Source organism: Saccopteryx leptura, chromosome 6 (genome assembly GCF_036850995.1).
Source record: "Saccopteryx leptura isolate mSacLep1 chromosome 6, mSacLep1_pri_phased_curated, whole genome shotgun sequence".
Classification (NCBI taxonomy): domain Eukaryota; kingdom Metazoa; phylum Chordata; class Mammalia; order Chiroptera; family Emballonuridae; genus Saccopteryx; species Saccopteryx leptura.
In genome coordinates this window covers 127,630,064-127,645,260 of record NC_089508.1, presented here as the reverse complement: position 1 = coordinate 127,645,260, position 15,197 = coordinate 127,630,064, and the positions used below count along the sequence as shown (strand labels likewise).

General features: G+C 47.9%; 2 protein-coding genes across 5 annotated transcripts in view; one reads left to right on the top strand and one right to left on the bottom strand.

Annotated features, from left to right (window-relative positions):
* Window positions 1–1,343, bottom strand: part of PML (PML nuclear body scaffold) — a 49,709-nt gene extending 48,366 nt beyond the window's left edge. For 3 of the 4 annotated variants that reach the window (XM_066342614.1, XM_066342611.1, XM_066342615.1), the window contains exon 1: window positions 1,107–1,343. In XM_066342614.1, the coding sequence (XP_066198711.1) occupies window positions 1,107–1,241 (135 nt within the window). In that variant the 5' untranslated portion in view covers window positions 1,242–1,343. The remainder of the gene's footprint in view (window positions 1–1,106) is intronic. The other variant, XM_066342612.1, reaches the window with a different exon arrangement.
* A 2,156-nt stretch (window positions 1,344–3,499) lies between these two features.
* Window positions 3,500–14,749, top strand: STOML1 (stomatin like 1; the record flags this gene model as incomplete). Its single annotated transcript, XM_066343672.1, is given in 9 exon segments — window positions 3,500–3,632; window positions 4,949–5,058; window positions 6,111–6,260; window positions 6,575–6,797; window positions 7,100–7,110; window positions 13,397–13,568; window positions 13,571–13,594; window positions 14,534–14,623; window positions 14,626–14,749. Coding segments are annotated over 9 exon segments (996 nt in total), but the record flags the coding sequence as incomplete, so codon positions are not given.
* Window positions 14,750–15,197: the final 448 nt, after the last annotated feature.

Below are 15,197 nucleotides of genomic sequence, written 5' to 3'. Positions count from 1 at the left end.
GTACAGTTTCTGCTTGGGGTGATGAAAAAACTAAAAATAGATGGTGGTGAGCATTACAGAACGTTGTGTATGTGCCTAGTGCAACTGAACAGTACATTATAAATGGTTAAAATGGCAAATCTTTTTTTTTGTTGTTTTGTTTAATTTATTCATTTTAGAGAGGAGAGAGAGAGAGAGAGAAAGAGGAGGAGGAGCAGGAAGCATCAACTCCCATATGTGCCTTGACCAGGCAAGCCCAGGGTTTCAAACCGGTGACCTCAGTGTTTCAAGTTGATGCTTTTATCCACTGCGCCACCACAGGTCAGGCTTAAAATGGCAAATCTTATGTTGCGTATATTTTATCACAATTTTTAAAAATGCAGAAAAAGTGCTTAATACTGTACTTGGCCCAAGAGAAGTTTTCATAAGTGTTAATTAGTAATGTTAAGCAGTATTATTCCCAGTTTTAATTACGCAAATAATACAAATTACTGCCATTGGTGTTATTTGTGCTTTCAAAAGGGCCTGGAAGGACATAGAGCAAGTGATCTAAGTAGTTCCTTTTGGGGATGGGAGGCTGGGAGTTTGCTCAGAAAAGTAAGGTAAATCTTCCAAGAGAAAAACCTAATTAAACCTCCTTGGGAATGGGGGTTGGGCCGGCAGGATGTTCCAGGAGAGGGATCTGGAAGGCTTCCTGAAGAAAACCCCCCCCACAAGAACTGCGAGGCCTTAATTGATTCACCTCTCTTGTCCGGGCCAGTTTCCCATTCTGATCTAGTACTTAGGTATTGTTTTTGCCATCATGCCCCCCCCTCCCCCGTCAAGAGCCATGCTCCAGGCGGAGGCGATAAGGCTATTGCCCTGGGGCTTTGTCAAAGCAGGAAGGGGCAAAGAGGCAAGTCGCCAGCGCGTGGGGAGAGTCGGTCCAGGTGCCACTGCTCAATGGAGAATGGCGCGGGGCTCCCCTAATTCATCCTGGTCCCCTTTCCGACTCTCCCCTACTCCTGCTTGAGCCAAAAGGGTCAGGATCCTAAGGTCTGGTCGTCCCTCTGTGTACTTGGCCAAGTCCTCTCCCTTTAGCAAGTTAACAAAACCTAAAACCCCATCTCCCCAAACCCAGCAGGTACCTCTGTGGGGCTGTGGTCCGCACTGGGCTCACGGCTTTCGGAGAGGGGGTCTGGGGGAGGCATGGTGGGCGCGTGGAGCAGCGCGGGGTCCTGCTGGGACCCAGAAGAACGGGCGGATACAGACTCCCGCTGCATGGACCCAGCGCAGTTTCGATTTTCAGTTTTGATCGTGGGTGGCGGGAGAAGCTGAACGAGAATCAACCGCCAGAAGGCAGAGTTTCCGGAACTGTACGAAAGGGGCGGTGTCGGCTCAGGGCCCGCCTTGAGAAAGGAAGTGAGAAGGGAGCTGGGGGCAGTTCTAGAGGAAGAGAGGCCGACTAGGGAACTCGAAGACACGCCCAGGACGTGGAGGAGGTAGAGAGAGAACGGGAGACGCACAGCTGACTCGGGGTAATGGGAAAGCCGCAGAGCGGAAGTTGGGGAGGTGGCCCCCGCCTTGGGCTTTGAACCATTCATCAGCTCGCAGTGAGCTCGCAGATGAGCACACATGGCTTTTGCTTTGGAAGAATCCCGGATCTAGTGGGAGGGCAGCCCTCCAAACGGGGATTTCCACACAGTATTGAGGCTGGCTAGGAAGGAGGTCCCTTAATTGGGATTTGGAACAGTGAGAATTCACCAGGGATTCAGAGACTGGGGAGAGAACAGTAGTGTAAAGGCATGGGGCTTGGAAACAGGAGAGCCTGTTTGGAAACTAGTTTTGATTATTTTCTGATTCAAGAGGGTATCCATGAGCAAGGTCGTGCCAGGAGTGGACTGGGGCAAGACTGTAGCTAAGGAGATAGACCAGTTTTGTGGAGGACAGGGTTGGTTTGGAACCTGGGAACAAGGTGATATGTTGTACATGTTAGGAAAGTCACTGACAACCTGGAGGTAGGTGGCTGATCTATAGGACAGTGGCTGTGGGATGCAAGGAGGGACCTGAGTCAGAGACACTGGGAGGGCACTGAGTGGAGATGAGGGGAACAGGATGATGCCTTGACTGACAGTTGGAAAGGCTAGTGAATCTTAGGCAATGGAGGATGGATAAGGAAGGGGGAGAGTTGGGGACTGAGTATGAAAAGTGAGAGGAGAGCAAGCTAGCTCTTGACCAGTAGAGAAGCATATCAGACCCCCTAATTGATAAGGGGAGAAGGTACAGTTCCAGGTGGCCTCACAGGGCCCAGTTCCCCTGGCTCCACACTTCAAACCATACCAACCACTATGCTGACCCCTGTGTACCCATTCTGCGCTCAGTTCCAGCTTGTAACAGGCTACAAGGGATGGTGACAGGTCTTTGCTCTTGTAAAGGCTTATCATCTGAGGGTGTGTATAAAGGAGAAGTGGGGGAAACCCAAGTTCCCAGGGACTGTGTGAGGCCTCGGGAGCCTGTCCTCCACTACAGCCGACCAGTATCCGTACCCGTACGGCTTTAGAACCTGGCCATCAAACTAGGAAAAGCCAAAGATGGTGAGCAGCCATTCTGCAAAAGGGACCCGGAACTGCGCTATTGCTGGGGGGTTGCGGGGCATGAGGAGACAGATTGGCACATGACTGAGACAAGGAAAGCTTTATTAATCACTGTTCATTTTAGAAGACAGCCTGCCTCAGTGCCCTGTTGGGAGTCAATGTTTCTCAGAGTAAATTTCCCTTTTGCATTTGGGTTTTCTTAAGCCCTGAAGAGAAAAGATACCTCTGGGTAACTGTTTCTGGACATAAGGAACTGAGGATCTACCTCTGGATGTTCTGGAGAGTCTACCTCGTGAGAGCTCTGTGCCAACCCCTCGTTCCTTCTGTACCCTGCCTACTCCCTGAAGTCTGCACATGAAATATCCCTTCTTTGTGTGTGTGTGTGCGCGCCAAAGTTCAGAAGTAGACCACAGTGACCTAGTCCACAAATAAGTACAGAGATCCACTCTGTGCCAGGCCCGGCTTGCTGGACTGTGAGGACACAAAGTGAAACACACCCGTGGAGAAACTGTAATTCTAGATAAGCCTCCATCTGGCTGCCAGCAATACACACTCCTACCACAGGACTTGAGTTTGGAGAGGGAATGGAACCATTTCCTTGATTCTGGATAAGATTTGGCTCCTGAAAAAAAAACCTTTCAAAGCCAACTTCTCCCTCCTGATCCTTTTCTACTGCTAAGAGGAAACATGCAGATGGAGGCGAGGACTCCTGCGCACTCCCGGAAACCAAGACCACGCTCCCCGCCGCAACTCCGCGGCCGCAGTTCGGTCCTCCTAGTGCAGGTGGCGCTGTGATACTGAGGGAGGCGGGCCCACCTGACCCCGCCTCCTGTGCCGGGGCTGCGCAGTGGAAACCGGAAGTGGCCGCGGGGGCGGGGCGAACGGGAGGTCGGAAGATCGGCTCTCGCAAAGTCGGGATGCGGGGCGTGTTGTCTTTTGACCTCTAACTGTCGGGTACCGGGCGCTTGGGGGTGCCGCTGACCTTGGGGGACTTTGACCGTTTCCAGCAGTCGAGCTTCAGCTTCCTGAGCTCGCAGACAGGATGCTTGTTCCTGGAGCGGGGCGGGGCCGGGGGCCGGTGAGGGCCGCCCAGCACAGAGGACCACGGGGAGCTGGCCAGCATCCCCCGGCCCGAACTTTCTGCCTCGCACGAGTCAGCTGGGCTGGCATAGTCGCGCCCGAAGAGGAGGGAGCGAGAGGGGACACGATGTGGAGAGGGGCCTGTAGGACCTCACCTTCTTCCAGGGAGCCGCGCCCCGCCTCATTCCTCCTTGGCTGCCGTCAGCCCTTAGGCCTGGGCATTTTGACCAGAAAGAAATCAAGGTCTGGGCATAGAAGGTCATCAGCGCGCCAAGGGCACTAGGCTGCTGAGAAGTGGCAGGGTCTTAACACACACGCACCCGCACATCTGTACTCCCTGAGCTTGATTGAGCACATTCCTGTTTCCTGGTGGAGATGCGCCCCCTGCGAGTCTGCTCTGGCCCTGTCTTGCTTCAGAGCCTGGAGCTCCGCCTTCCAGATCCCACATTCCTTCAGCCTGACGACTAGACCGTGGAGGATTTGGTCCCTCTCTGACCCTCCTTTGTCATGACAGCTACCTCACCCAAGGGTTCCTTTTCTGTAGGGGCCCTGTGGATCAGAGAGCCAGGCAGGAAAGGAGACTTGGTATCCTGGGGCTCCTAGAGCCCAGAGAGTACCGGGTTCCTAGGAAGGCGGAGCAGAGGTTCCTGTCTACTTTCTGTCTAGGGTTGAAACGGAAGGAGAACAGAGAATAGCCTTGTCCCAGATTCTGAGGCTTTCTCAGCTCCACTCCAATCTTAGGGCTCCTGGTTTTCTGAAGAGCCTCATCTTCCTCATTCCCCTCTCTCCCACCTCTCGCCTGAAGCTCTTCAAGTGAAGCATGCATTTAATTGTCCTTAGGGCATTAAAGTGGGATGAAAGAATTGTGAGGTAGGAAAGATCATCTTAGTCCTCACCTATGACCCCTATCGGTGGGTCATTAATGCTTTATCCCTTTAGGCGAACTTACAGGGCTGCTGGTAGAGGAGTGAGTTATGCCAGCAGCATTCAATTCAATTCAGCCTGTGTTTATAGATTCCCAGGGGCTCCTGGCTCGATGCCAAGCCTGGGAAGGTGATGTAAAGCAGACAAAATTGACTCCTGCTCAGTCCAATAAGGAAGGTATCCCATGGTTTTCTCAGATCCAGTGGCCATTGTCCAGCAGAGGGTTAACTAGCACCTGCCCAAAGATACGGTAGTATTAGGCAAGGAGGCAGATAGAGAGCCCTGAGAAGGATGGGAGGTGGGCAAAGGGTACAGTTGACCATGTTCACTCTATCTGTGGCTGTCCTGCCAGGTCTGGTTGGTGTCCCTTGACTGCCTCTGTTTTCTTGTCCCCGATGCACCTCAGACCTGGCCCTCCTGCCTCTGCCATGGCCTCATCAGTTTCCTGGGCTTCTTGCTGCTGATAATCACCTTCCCCATTTCTGGCTGATTTGCCCTAAAGGTAAGGTTGACAGGGACAGCCCCGGGGTGGTTGGACCATACTGAGAACTTTGGCATTGGTGGATGAATTTTTCCATCCTCTACCTTCCTCCCTTATTAGCAGACTTCTGTGAAACGGACTGGGTGAGGATTGTTCACTCCCATCTTTCAGATGAGAAAACTGAGGCTCAGACTTGTCCAGTCATATGGGAACCAAACTCCCACAAGTCCTGGGCCCTGGATAATGGTGTTAAAGTGGTGTATACCGATAGCTTTGCCAAATCTTCCCCCCTTTGGGTTAGGCTACATTAGAAATAAAAAACACTCAAGTTGGCCCAGCAGATGAGTGAAAGGAATCCAGGCCTCGTTTCCACAGAGGGTAGTATGGAGGGGAAAGGTATATGCTACAGTTGAAGATCACACCAAAGGCTGCTGCAGTGAGGTGGAAGCCCAGGCAGGCCTTGACCTTGTGCCGTCCTAAGCCATAGTCAGCTCTTCTAGAAAGCCTTCAGGTTTGATGTGGTCTGGAAAGAAGTCCTTAGAAAGTCCTGAATCCAGTTTTAATACTGTTCCTGAAACAAATACTGTGACCTTGGCCAAGTCATCTTGCCTCTCTGGGCCTTCATTTCTTAATGTGGATGTATTTACTTCTTTGAGGACTCCAGACTCCCAAAGCTGGCAAAGCCCTTTGCTTGGGGATGCTGGTAGACCAGACCACAATTTGCCCCTAATTCAAGGGCAGACAGCTTCCCAGTGTGAGTCACATCTAGCTTCAGACTGCAGAGGTGAAAAGTTGCTCTGAGGAGCAAGTCAGTCCATGTGGCAGGGGAGAGAATGGCCTCCCCAGTCATTCAGAACCGCATTCAGATCTTGCCCATTTCACACAGGGACTTTGTGATTTTTGAGCAAGTCACTTAACCCCTCAGAGCTTTGGTGTTTTCATCTAAAAACAGAATTTAAGGATACCTGACACTGCCCAGGGCAAGGGGGAAAGAGGAGAGGGAGGGCCGTAGGCAGACATCATTGCCAGCCTGGGCTCACCACTCTCAACCGTTCTTTTGCCATTGTGGCCAGATCATGCCCACCTATGAATGGATGATTGTGTTTCCACTGGGCTGGATCTGTATCCCTCAAGGGCTTGGTATGGTTTTGCTCCTGCCCTTCATTGACTCCTTTCAGAGGGTGGATCTGAGGACGCGAGCCTTCAGTGCCCCTCCCTGCAAGGTGAGGGGCTTCTCGGCTCTCCTGGACAGAGCAAGTAGGGGCCTGTGCAGAATGTATTCTGGGTACCAGTACCTTGGCCTGTAAATAGCCATCAGGGCCCAGGGGAGGTGGGTAGGGAGTAGACCAGACAATGGAGGATGGAGTCTGGGAGTCCATCCTGGCTCCATATACCTAGCCCCGTGTACTTGGGCTCACCATTCTGTCCATGAGGCCTGGTGACAAGGTATGTGGGTCAAGTTGGGTGGTCTCAGTGGCATCACCTCCCTGCAGCTTAGCCCCTTGAGTTTCTCCTCTTTTGTGGCCTCCCCCATTAGCTGGCCTCTAAGGACAGGGCTGTGCTGTCTGTGGGGGCTGATGTCCAGTTCCGCATCTGGGACCCGGTGTTGTCAGTGATGATGGTGAAGGACCTGAACACAGCCACATGCATGACAGCCCAGAATGCCATGACTAAGGCGCTGCTCAGGAGGAGTCTGCAGGAGATCCAGACAGAGAAGCTCAGGATCAATGACCAGCTCCTCCTGGTAGGGGCTTTTCAGGGTGGGGGCGAGGGCTAGTGCCTCAGTAGTAAGCAGTGGCAATTCACTCTGGGCCTCAGTTTACTGTATGTCCAGAGTGTGACAGCCTTTGAGGAGCCAGTGGTGTGAGTGGGGCGATGAGCAGAGGAAGGGAAGTGAGGACAGGCTATAGCCATCTGGGCAGACCAGCCCTGAGAAGCAAAGGGCTCTCACAGGGTGTGGCTCAGCAGCAGTTCCTGGGGGCTAACTCTCACTGCTGAAGTTTTGCTCTTCACTGCTCTATTGGCATTGCCATGACAACCCCGGGCCTTGGGCCCTCTGTAGACTTGGGACAGGCAGGTGGATGACAGGAGCAGGGGGGGCCCGCCTGGCCCAGTCACCTGGGGAGTTCTGTGCTCCATGGTGCACATGTGCATGTGTGTGTTATTTTATTGATTTTAGAGAGAGAGGAAGGGGGGGAGAGAGACAGACTGGAACACACCCTTTGTGTATTGAGATGATGCTCTAACCAACCAAGCTGTTTGTCCAGGGTGATTTTGGTATTTAAATTTATTTATTATTTGATTCTAGAGAGAGAGGAAGGGAGAGGGGGAGAGGGAGAAACACTTGCTGTTCCATCCATCCATACATTCATTGGTGATTCTTGTATGTGTCTTGACCAGCGATCAAACCTGCAACCTTGGCATATCAGATGAGGCCCTAACCAACTGAGCTACCTGGGCAGGGCTTTCTATTGATTGATTAATTGATTGATTGATTTTCTTATCATCCTTTGTGTTTCTGTGATGTCAGTTTTCACTGCTTTCATATCTGATTTTATTTATTATTTCCTCTCACTTTTTTTCTTGCTGAGTTTGCTTAAGGGTTTATCAACTTTAACTCTTTCTACTTTCTTTAGGTGGAAGCTTAGATTGTCTATTTGAGATTTTTCTTGTTTCTTGAGGTAGGCCTGTATTGTTATGACTTTTCTTCTTAGAACTGTGTTAACTGTTACCCTGGCCGGATAGCTTGGTTGGTTAGAGCATTGTCACAAAGTACAGAGGTTGCCAGCTCTATCCCTGGTCAGGGCACATACAGGAGCAGCCTATGTTCCTGTCTCCCTCCCTCCCTCCCTCCCTCCCTCTCTCCTTCGCTCCCTCCCTCCCTCCCTCCCTCTCTCCTTCGCTCCCTCCCTCCCTCCCTCCCTCTCTCCTTCGCTCCCTTCCTTCCTCCCTTCTTTTCTCTCTAAAATAAATAATAATTGAAAAAAAAGAAGAACTATGTTGACTGTGACCCATAGATTTGGGGTTGTTGCATTTTTATTTTCATTTGTCTCACAGTATCTTTTGGTTTCTTCCTTGCTCTCGTTGTTAACCCTTTCATTGTTTAGTAGCCTGTTGTTTAGCCTTCATGGATTTGTGTGTCTTTCAGTTTTCTTCTCGTGATTGATTTCTGGTTTCATATCATTGTATTTATTGATTTTACAGAGAGAGGAAAGCAGGGGAAGGAACGAGAAGTATCAACTCATAGTTGCTTCACTTTAGTTGTTCATTGAGGGCCCATTGAGGTCCCACTGCCCAGACTGAGCTGGCTGCAGGCAACGTGGGGTCAGTGCCTCTGGTTACAGTGAAATCTCAAGAAGGCCTGCACACCTCCCGAAGCGCTGGTTCTTCTCACATTTTTCATCCTCACTCCCCTTTTTGCCTGTGTTTTATAATATATATGGAGGGATTGAACACTCCCCACCTCTTACTTTGCCATTCTACTCAGCTGCTCTAGGACAGCTACTGTCCCCCTCCCTGCCCTGGTCTAGCGCCCCCACCCTCACACACTCCTCTCTGTAGCAGGCCTTACCTCCTACTGCCTCAGCTTTCTCCAGCATCACCCCTTCAAACTCATCAACATCTGTGCTGTTTCATTGGAAGCACCCACTTTCCCAGTCTGAGGCTCAGCCCCTCACCAGCAGTGCTCTGGGCCCAGGCCCTGCTCCCTCTGTCCTCTCATCCTTCTTCCTGCCTTTCTGCCTCTCACCCCTCTCCTTCCTTCCCTCCTGTCCTCGGTCTAGGCTTCACCCAGTCTCCCAAGAGACATGGAGAAGTCCCCCTTGCTAACATGGAGGGTACTTTTCTGTTCTTCCCCTGAGTCCCCTGGTGGTGGCTATTGACTCTGAGCACTCATCTTTCTCTTATTCTAGATCTAGCATCTGCTCCCCTGGGCTTCCATTACCCCACCCTGGCTTTCCTTCTTCCTTCCTGGTTACTTGTGTGTTACCCTTTGTTATGAATTTCTTTATAGTTTGGGCTTGTGAGGCAAAAGACACACCAGATTCAAATTAACTGGACAGAGGCTGAAACTCTTAGGCTGATTCAGCCCCGAGAAACGGCGCCACTGCATGTTTATTGAGTTCCAAGAACTATAGCTCAGAAGTTAAAACTAGAGTTACACAAGCCTTTTTTCCCATCTGTTTCATCCCAAACCCTGTGCACCTACTGTTTCTTTTCATGAACAAGGACACAAGAAGAGTCAGAGTCCCAGAGCTTATCAATCACAAAGGACATCTGGTACTTGGAGGTATTTCTTCAAGAATTCTGCGTACATGTATTTAAGTAACCCAGGCCAGTGTCTCTCCATGGCCAACACACTCTAAGATCTCTTGTCTCCAATTAACCCTTGCTCTGCAGTTAACTGCCGTCTACATAGGTGCAGAGTCGTCTCCTACATACCCCCTTTTTCTTTTTTACTTAGCCTACACTGACTTTTCTAACTACCTCTACTTACACCTAGTAGTCCCTTTCTAGCTGGCAAAATCTTTTTCTAATTTGTTGCAAAAAAACCTTTGGCAACAAGGGTTCTAGTAAAATTACTAAAATTTCCTAAAAACCCTACTGGTTTTATGGCTACCTTATTGATAGTATCATCAGCTGCTTAGTTTTTCTAGAGTTTCCACGGAGTCCTCCTCTCTAGGTGGCCTGGACAGTGGATAATGACCACTACTTCAGGAGAGCAGTCTCCTGCATTCTCCGGGGTGAGGGTTTGAGCCTCACCTTTGTTAGTTCTTAAGCCTTCTCCTTATGGCCCCTCTTCGACTGTGCCTGTCTTAGGTTGTTCCTGCCTTCAGGAATCTTACCCATCATTGACTAACCAGCCATCTTAGGGGCCAAACAGTTATATATAGCCATGAGAGTGAGGGAGGAGCAACGTCCCTTCCAAAATGCTTAGTCTTAGCAGGTGATGTTTCTACCTATTAAAAAACTTATAATACATTTTCTTTCTAATTTCTAGAGCTGAATGCTATGTAAAGGCTATTTTGCTTGCCCTTTATGTAGCATAAGAGATAACATGGCAGATTGCTGCTCTATTTTGCTTTGACACCAATTGTCTCTTCTTCTAACTATATATACTAAAAGAAATATAAAACAAATGATTAGTACAATGCCTCCTACAGTTCCTTCAAAAATCTTAAATTGTTTTAAAGGATACAAATTACTGATTCCATCAGAAATAGCAGTTAGTAAATTTTCTCTATCAATCAATTTCAACTGATCCTTAAAAGTAGCATCAGTATGCTTTTGTAAATCTAAAATTTCCATAGTTAAGTTTCCATGATTTAACAAATGCTTTTTAACATTCTCTTAAGGGAAATAAGTATGATTCCAAGGAATAGGGGTAACACAAAAAGTAGTTACATTCTAATCACATTTTAGCTTAATTTGTCTTTGCAGACTAATAATTTGATCTCCTAACATAATCACAGTTTGTTCTAAGTTATTAACTTTAGCATTAATGTTACTATCTATACTTGTTCAGAATTTTCATGCCATATTTTCACAAAGTCCACAGTCTGTATGCTTTGATGTAATACAATTTCAGATACAGCAGCCGCGGTGGTTACAGCTATTAGTCCCATAATGATGGTGATGATCAGTCCAACCAGTCTCTTGGTTTGCTTCAAAGATTTAATGAAATGTTGTAACAGCATCATGGAAGGGGAATCTTGCCACATCCGATGCATCTGTACTGGAATCCAGACTCCTGTTTGGGCTCTTAAAATGTATAGACTTTGACTATTTTTATTAAAAAGAATAGAAGAGTTAATACATGTATGAAAAGCACACTTATTGCAAGTTATTGAATAATTTTCAGCTGTCCATTTGGTTTCACCTGTAATAAACATATAAGGCAAGCTAACACAAGCAGATATGAAATGTGACTCATTCTTCTTAAAGGTTAAATAGTATGATTAGAAGAATAATCTCTCCAGATTTCTCCTTTCCACACTGACATATGTTTAAGTGCCATGGCTACTTTCCACAAATGATATTGTATAGGGCCAAATTTTACATGTGGAGCTTGAGGTGACATCCCTCCTCCATGCCATATGATAGTTAATTACCTCTACCATCAGCTGTAATTGAACCATTGTTCTTATGCCACCTTAGATCAACACCCTGCCCTTTCACTGGGCGGAACCACAAGGGCTCCAATGTATGACGTTTCCATAGGAAATATTAAGTAAAACCCGAGCAGTTTCACCTCTGTAATTTTCCCAATGTACCCATTCAGTTAGCTGATTAATAGTTGAAGTTTGACAGGGCGGTAAATCAGGTGAAGGTTCAGGATCACGTACAGATGTATTACCTTTAAATCCGTATCCTTGTAACAAAAACATGTTTCTTTCCTTCTCCTTTACTATTATTTTTTTACAATAGAGAGCCAAGCTTGAGCTTCTATTTTTAAACAATGTGGTTCATATCCTATACATATAGGTAATCCCTCAACTCCTGTTGTATAATTTTCTAATTTCATGCCTTCTTCTGAAGGTACTAAGGGGCCTCTATCATCAAAAGGTCCTTAAGCCAATTAGAATCATTAATAAAAATAGGAATGGCACTATCTTCTTAATGAATAGCTCTACTTAATGGAGGATTAGGGATGTATTCCCAGTAACTAAAAATTTCAACCATACTTACCAGAATTGTTACCAAGGCAATCACTGCTAAGAACAGATTAGTAGCATTTTGTTTTTTTCTAGTAGCTCGTAGCATTTTTTTTACCCTCAAGGGTCAGCTTTTTAAGTTGACCCCAACTTGGTATTTTAACCTTCTCAATACCAAGCAGCGGCACTTTAAGGTTCTTCCAAAATTCATTTCTTTCATCTCGGCAATGGGTGGATATGGAAAGAATCTACTTTTCTTACTCATATAGTTTAATTCTGCGAGCAGGGATCCAAAGAACTTCACCGGATTCTGCAATGACACAATAAGCCCTCTTCCCCAATGTTGCACTACACCAGGTACCCATTGATCCAATTCATCTTTATAATGCACAGGTTGATTAATCTTAGAACTATTATTTTTTGTCCAATGTCTATCTGCAGCAAATTATCTTCTCCTGTATTTAAGAAATTTAAAGTAAATAAAGCTTTATGTAACATAATTCTAGGGGATTATCTCCTTCCTTCTGCCCCCTTTTGTTTAAGTAACATATTTTTTTTCTTTTTTTTTTTTTCCTGTATTTTTCTGAAGCCGGAAACAGGGAGAGACAGTCAGACAGACTCCCGCATGCGCCCGACCGGGATCCACCTGGCACGCCCACCAGGGGGCGACGCTCTGCCCCTCCAGGGCGTCGCTCTGTTGCAACCAGAGCCACTCTAGCGCCTGGGGCAAAGGCCGAGGAGCCATCCCCAGCGCCGGGACCATCTTTGCTCCAGTGGAGCCTCGGCTGTGGGAGGGGAAGAGAGAGACAGAGAGGAAGGAGAGGGGGAGGGGTGGAGAAGCAGATGGGCGCTTCTCCTGTGTGCCCTGGCCAGGAATCGAACCCGGAACTTCTACACGCCAGGCCAACGCTCTACCACTGAGCCAACCGGCCAGGGCCAAGTAACATTTTTTAAGGTGCGATTACTGTGCTCAATAACCACTTGTCCTTGTGGATTATATGGAATTCTAGTAGTATGTTTAATATTCCAAAATGCTAAGAGTTTTTGAAACTTAGCAGATGTATAGGCCAGACCATTGTCAGTTTTAATTGCTTTTGGAATGCCCATAACATTAAAAGCTTTAATAAGATATTGAATGACACAATCAGCCTTTTCTCCAGGCAAAGGTGTGACCCATCGAAAGGAAGAATAAGTATCAATAGAACAATGTACATAGGATAGTTTTCCAAAAGAAGAAATATGAGTAACATCCATTTGCCACAGGTCATTACTGTGTTGTCCTCTAGGATTCATTCCTTCTGGTAATGGAGGAGCATTTATAATACTGCCCTGAGAACATTTTCTAACAATATTTTGAGCTTCTTGCCTGGTTATTTTAAATTTTTGCATTAAACCTTTTTTATTTGTATGAGTCTCTACATGAAATTTAGCAGCTATCTCCATTGATCCAATGAGTAATTGATTAATTTTTTTATTTTCAGTAGATATAGTTCTGGTAAAGCTGTATGAGAATGAATGTGAGTGATATAGATGAGCGAATTTCATTCCCACAATAAAAGTTGTAACTCTTGAAACAATTTGTGTAATTCAGAACCATCATTTGAAATGTAAACAGTTTCTATAAGTTTGACTGTATGTTTTACATATTGTGAATCAGTAACTGTTAATAGGGCAAGAAAAATCATTAAGAAGTAATAATATAGCAGATGGTGAATGTAATTGAGCTATCTGTCCCTCACATTGGTGCTGGGCCCGACTTGAAGCAGCCTGTGGCCCGGGGGCTGCTGGTGGCTCTGGAGCCCTATTTGTCTGAGACCCTAGTCAGCCACATCGGGGCCTGCTACCGGTTCAATGTCATCCTGCCCTGTGGCACACAGAGCATTACTTCCTGGACCTCACGGCAGGTGTGGCCCCCTCCCTGCCCTCTCCTTCCCACCTAGCTTGCTTGTTGCCCCTCTCCCGGTCCTTTCTCGGACTCCCTGGTCCTGCCAACAGCTTAGAGTGAACCCACAGCAGTCAGGGGCTCACACGCTATCTTCAGACCAGGATCATCCAGGCCTTTGTCTCCCCACCATCCTGTCAGTTTCCTGAGCCACAAGCCTGCACATGTTGCAGGCCTACTGTGTGCCAGGCTCTGTGCTGAGCACTGCCATGCGTTGTCTCACCTAGTTCTCGCCACAAGCCTGTGATTTAGGAGCTGTCACTGTGATAAGGTGTCAAGGAACTGCAAAACTATTGATACTGGTATTTCAAAAAGGAGAGCCAGGCCCCCCTTACCCCTCTCTTCTGAGGAGAAAAAAACCTAAAAGATTTAGGAATGTCTTTAATATATAAAACGACATTTATTGCTACTGTGTTATCTTGTGGTCTTGATATGTAGGGATGTTTTTCCTTTTAATAGATCCTATAGATAAATGTTGTAAGCTTATCAGTAAATGATTTTGGTATCATGTTCTCCCTTCTTTTCCCCCAACCAGTATGTGATCATGTCTATATATAACCAGGACTATGATCTAGGCTGCACAATTTGGGTTAGCTATACCCCGTGTAGTCATATGTAGCCAGCTTATTAATAAATCTCCTCCTAAAATTTCTTCTGTATCCTGCCTTGGTGTCTCTATGTAACCCGCAGATTAAAGTACAGTACTTTATAACATCACATCCCCATTTCACCAGAGTGGAGACAAGCTCTGAGCAGTTACATAGCCCACAGGACTTGAACCCAGGGTATCAGAATCTGAGTGCTTAACCACTGCTCCCTGCTCCTCCCAGTGGGACATGCTAACTCCTCCCCCACTGCAGAGCTGTCCCCTACTCATGTTTGGTTTTCTTTCTTTCCACAGGGCAAAGGGGGGTGGGGCGTGGGGTGCCTGAGAGCATCCCTGCCATAGTGGTCCTATGGGCCCTGTTGTGCAGGGAGCTGCTGCCCCTAGGGCCTACATGAGCTGGCAGCTGAAGTTGAAGGTTGACCTAGCAGAAGCCATGATGCTGGAGGCTATCTTCATGGCCATGAAGTAGCAGCCTTGGCTGACCATCCACCGCCCACCCCAGGCAGCAAGCTGGAGGTCCATCTTGGAGGAAGAGGCACTGGCCCACACCGCAGATTACTAAGCCCCGAGGAGTTCAGGCCCAGCCAGGAGCCAGGGAATGGAGGCAGGGTGAGGCCTGCCCTTCTGACCTACAGCAGTTCTCTGGACAAGCCTTTGTCCAACCCAGTCCCCTGCCAGGTGACCGACCCTGAGCTGGGTACCCAGCACTGGGGATGAGGGGGGCAGGGCACCAGGGCCCAGGAAGCAGTCTGACAGCAGCTGGTGTGGTCCCAGTGAGAGGGAGCAAAGCACATGGCTCAGCTCCCAGCTCCAGAGTGTGTGTGTGTGTGGGGGGGGCAGTCAGAGAGGGTAGAGGATGGGGAGGGATGGATATGGCCACCAAGAAGTGGTCACTGCAACCAAAGGGATCTGGGGACCAGGCAGGGCCTACCTTTCAGATTGCAGTCCAGGCATTGGC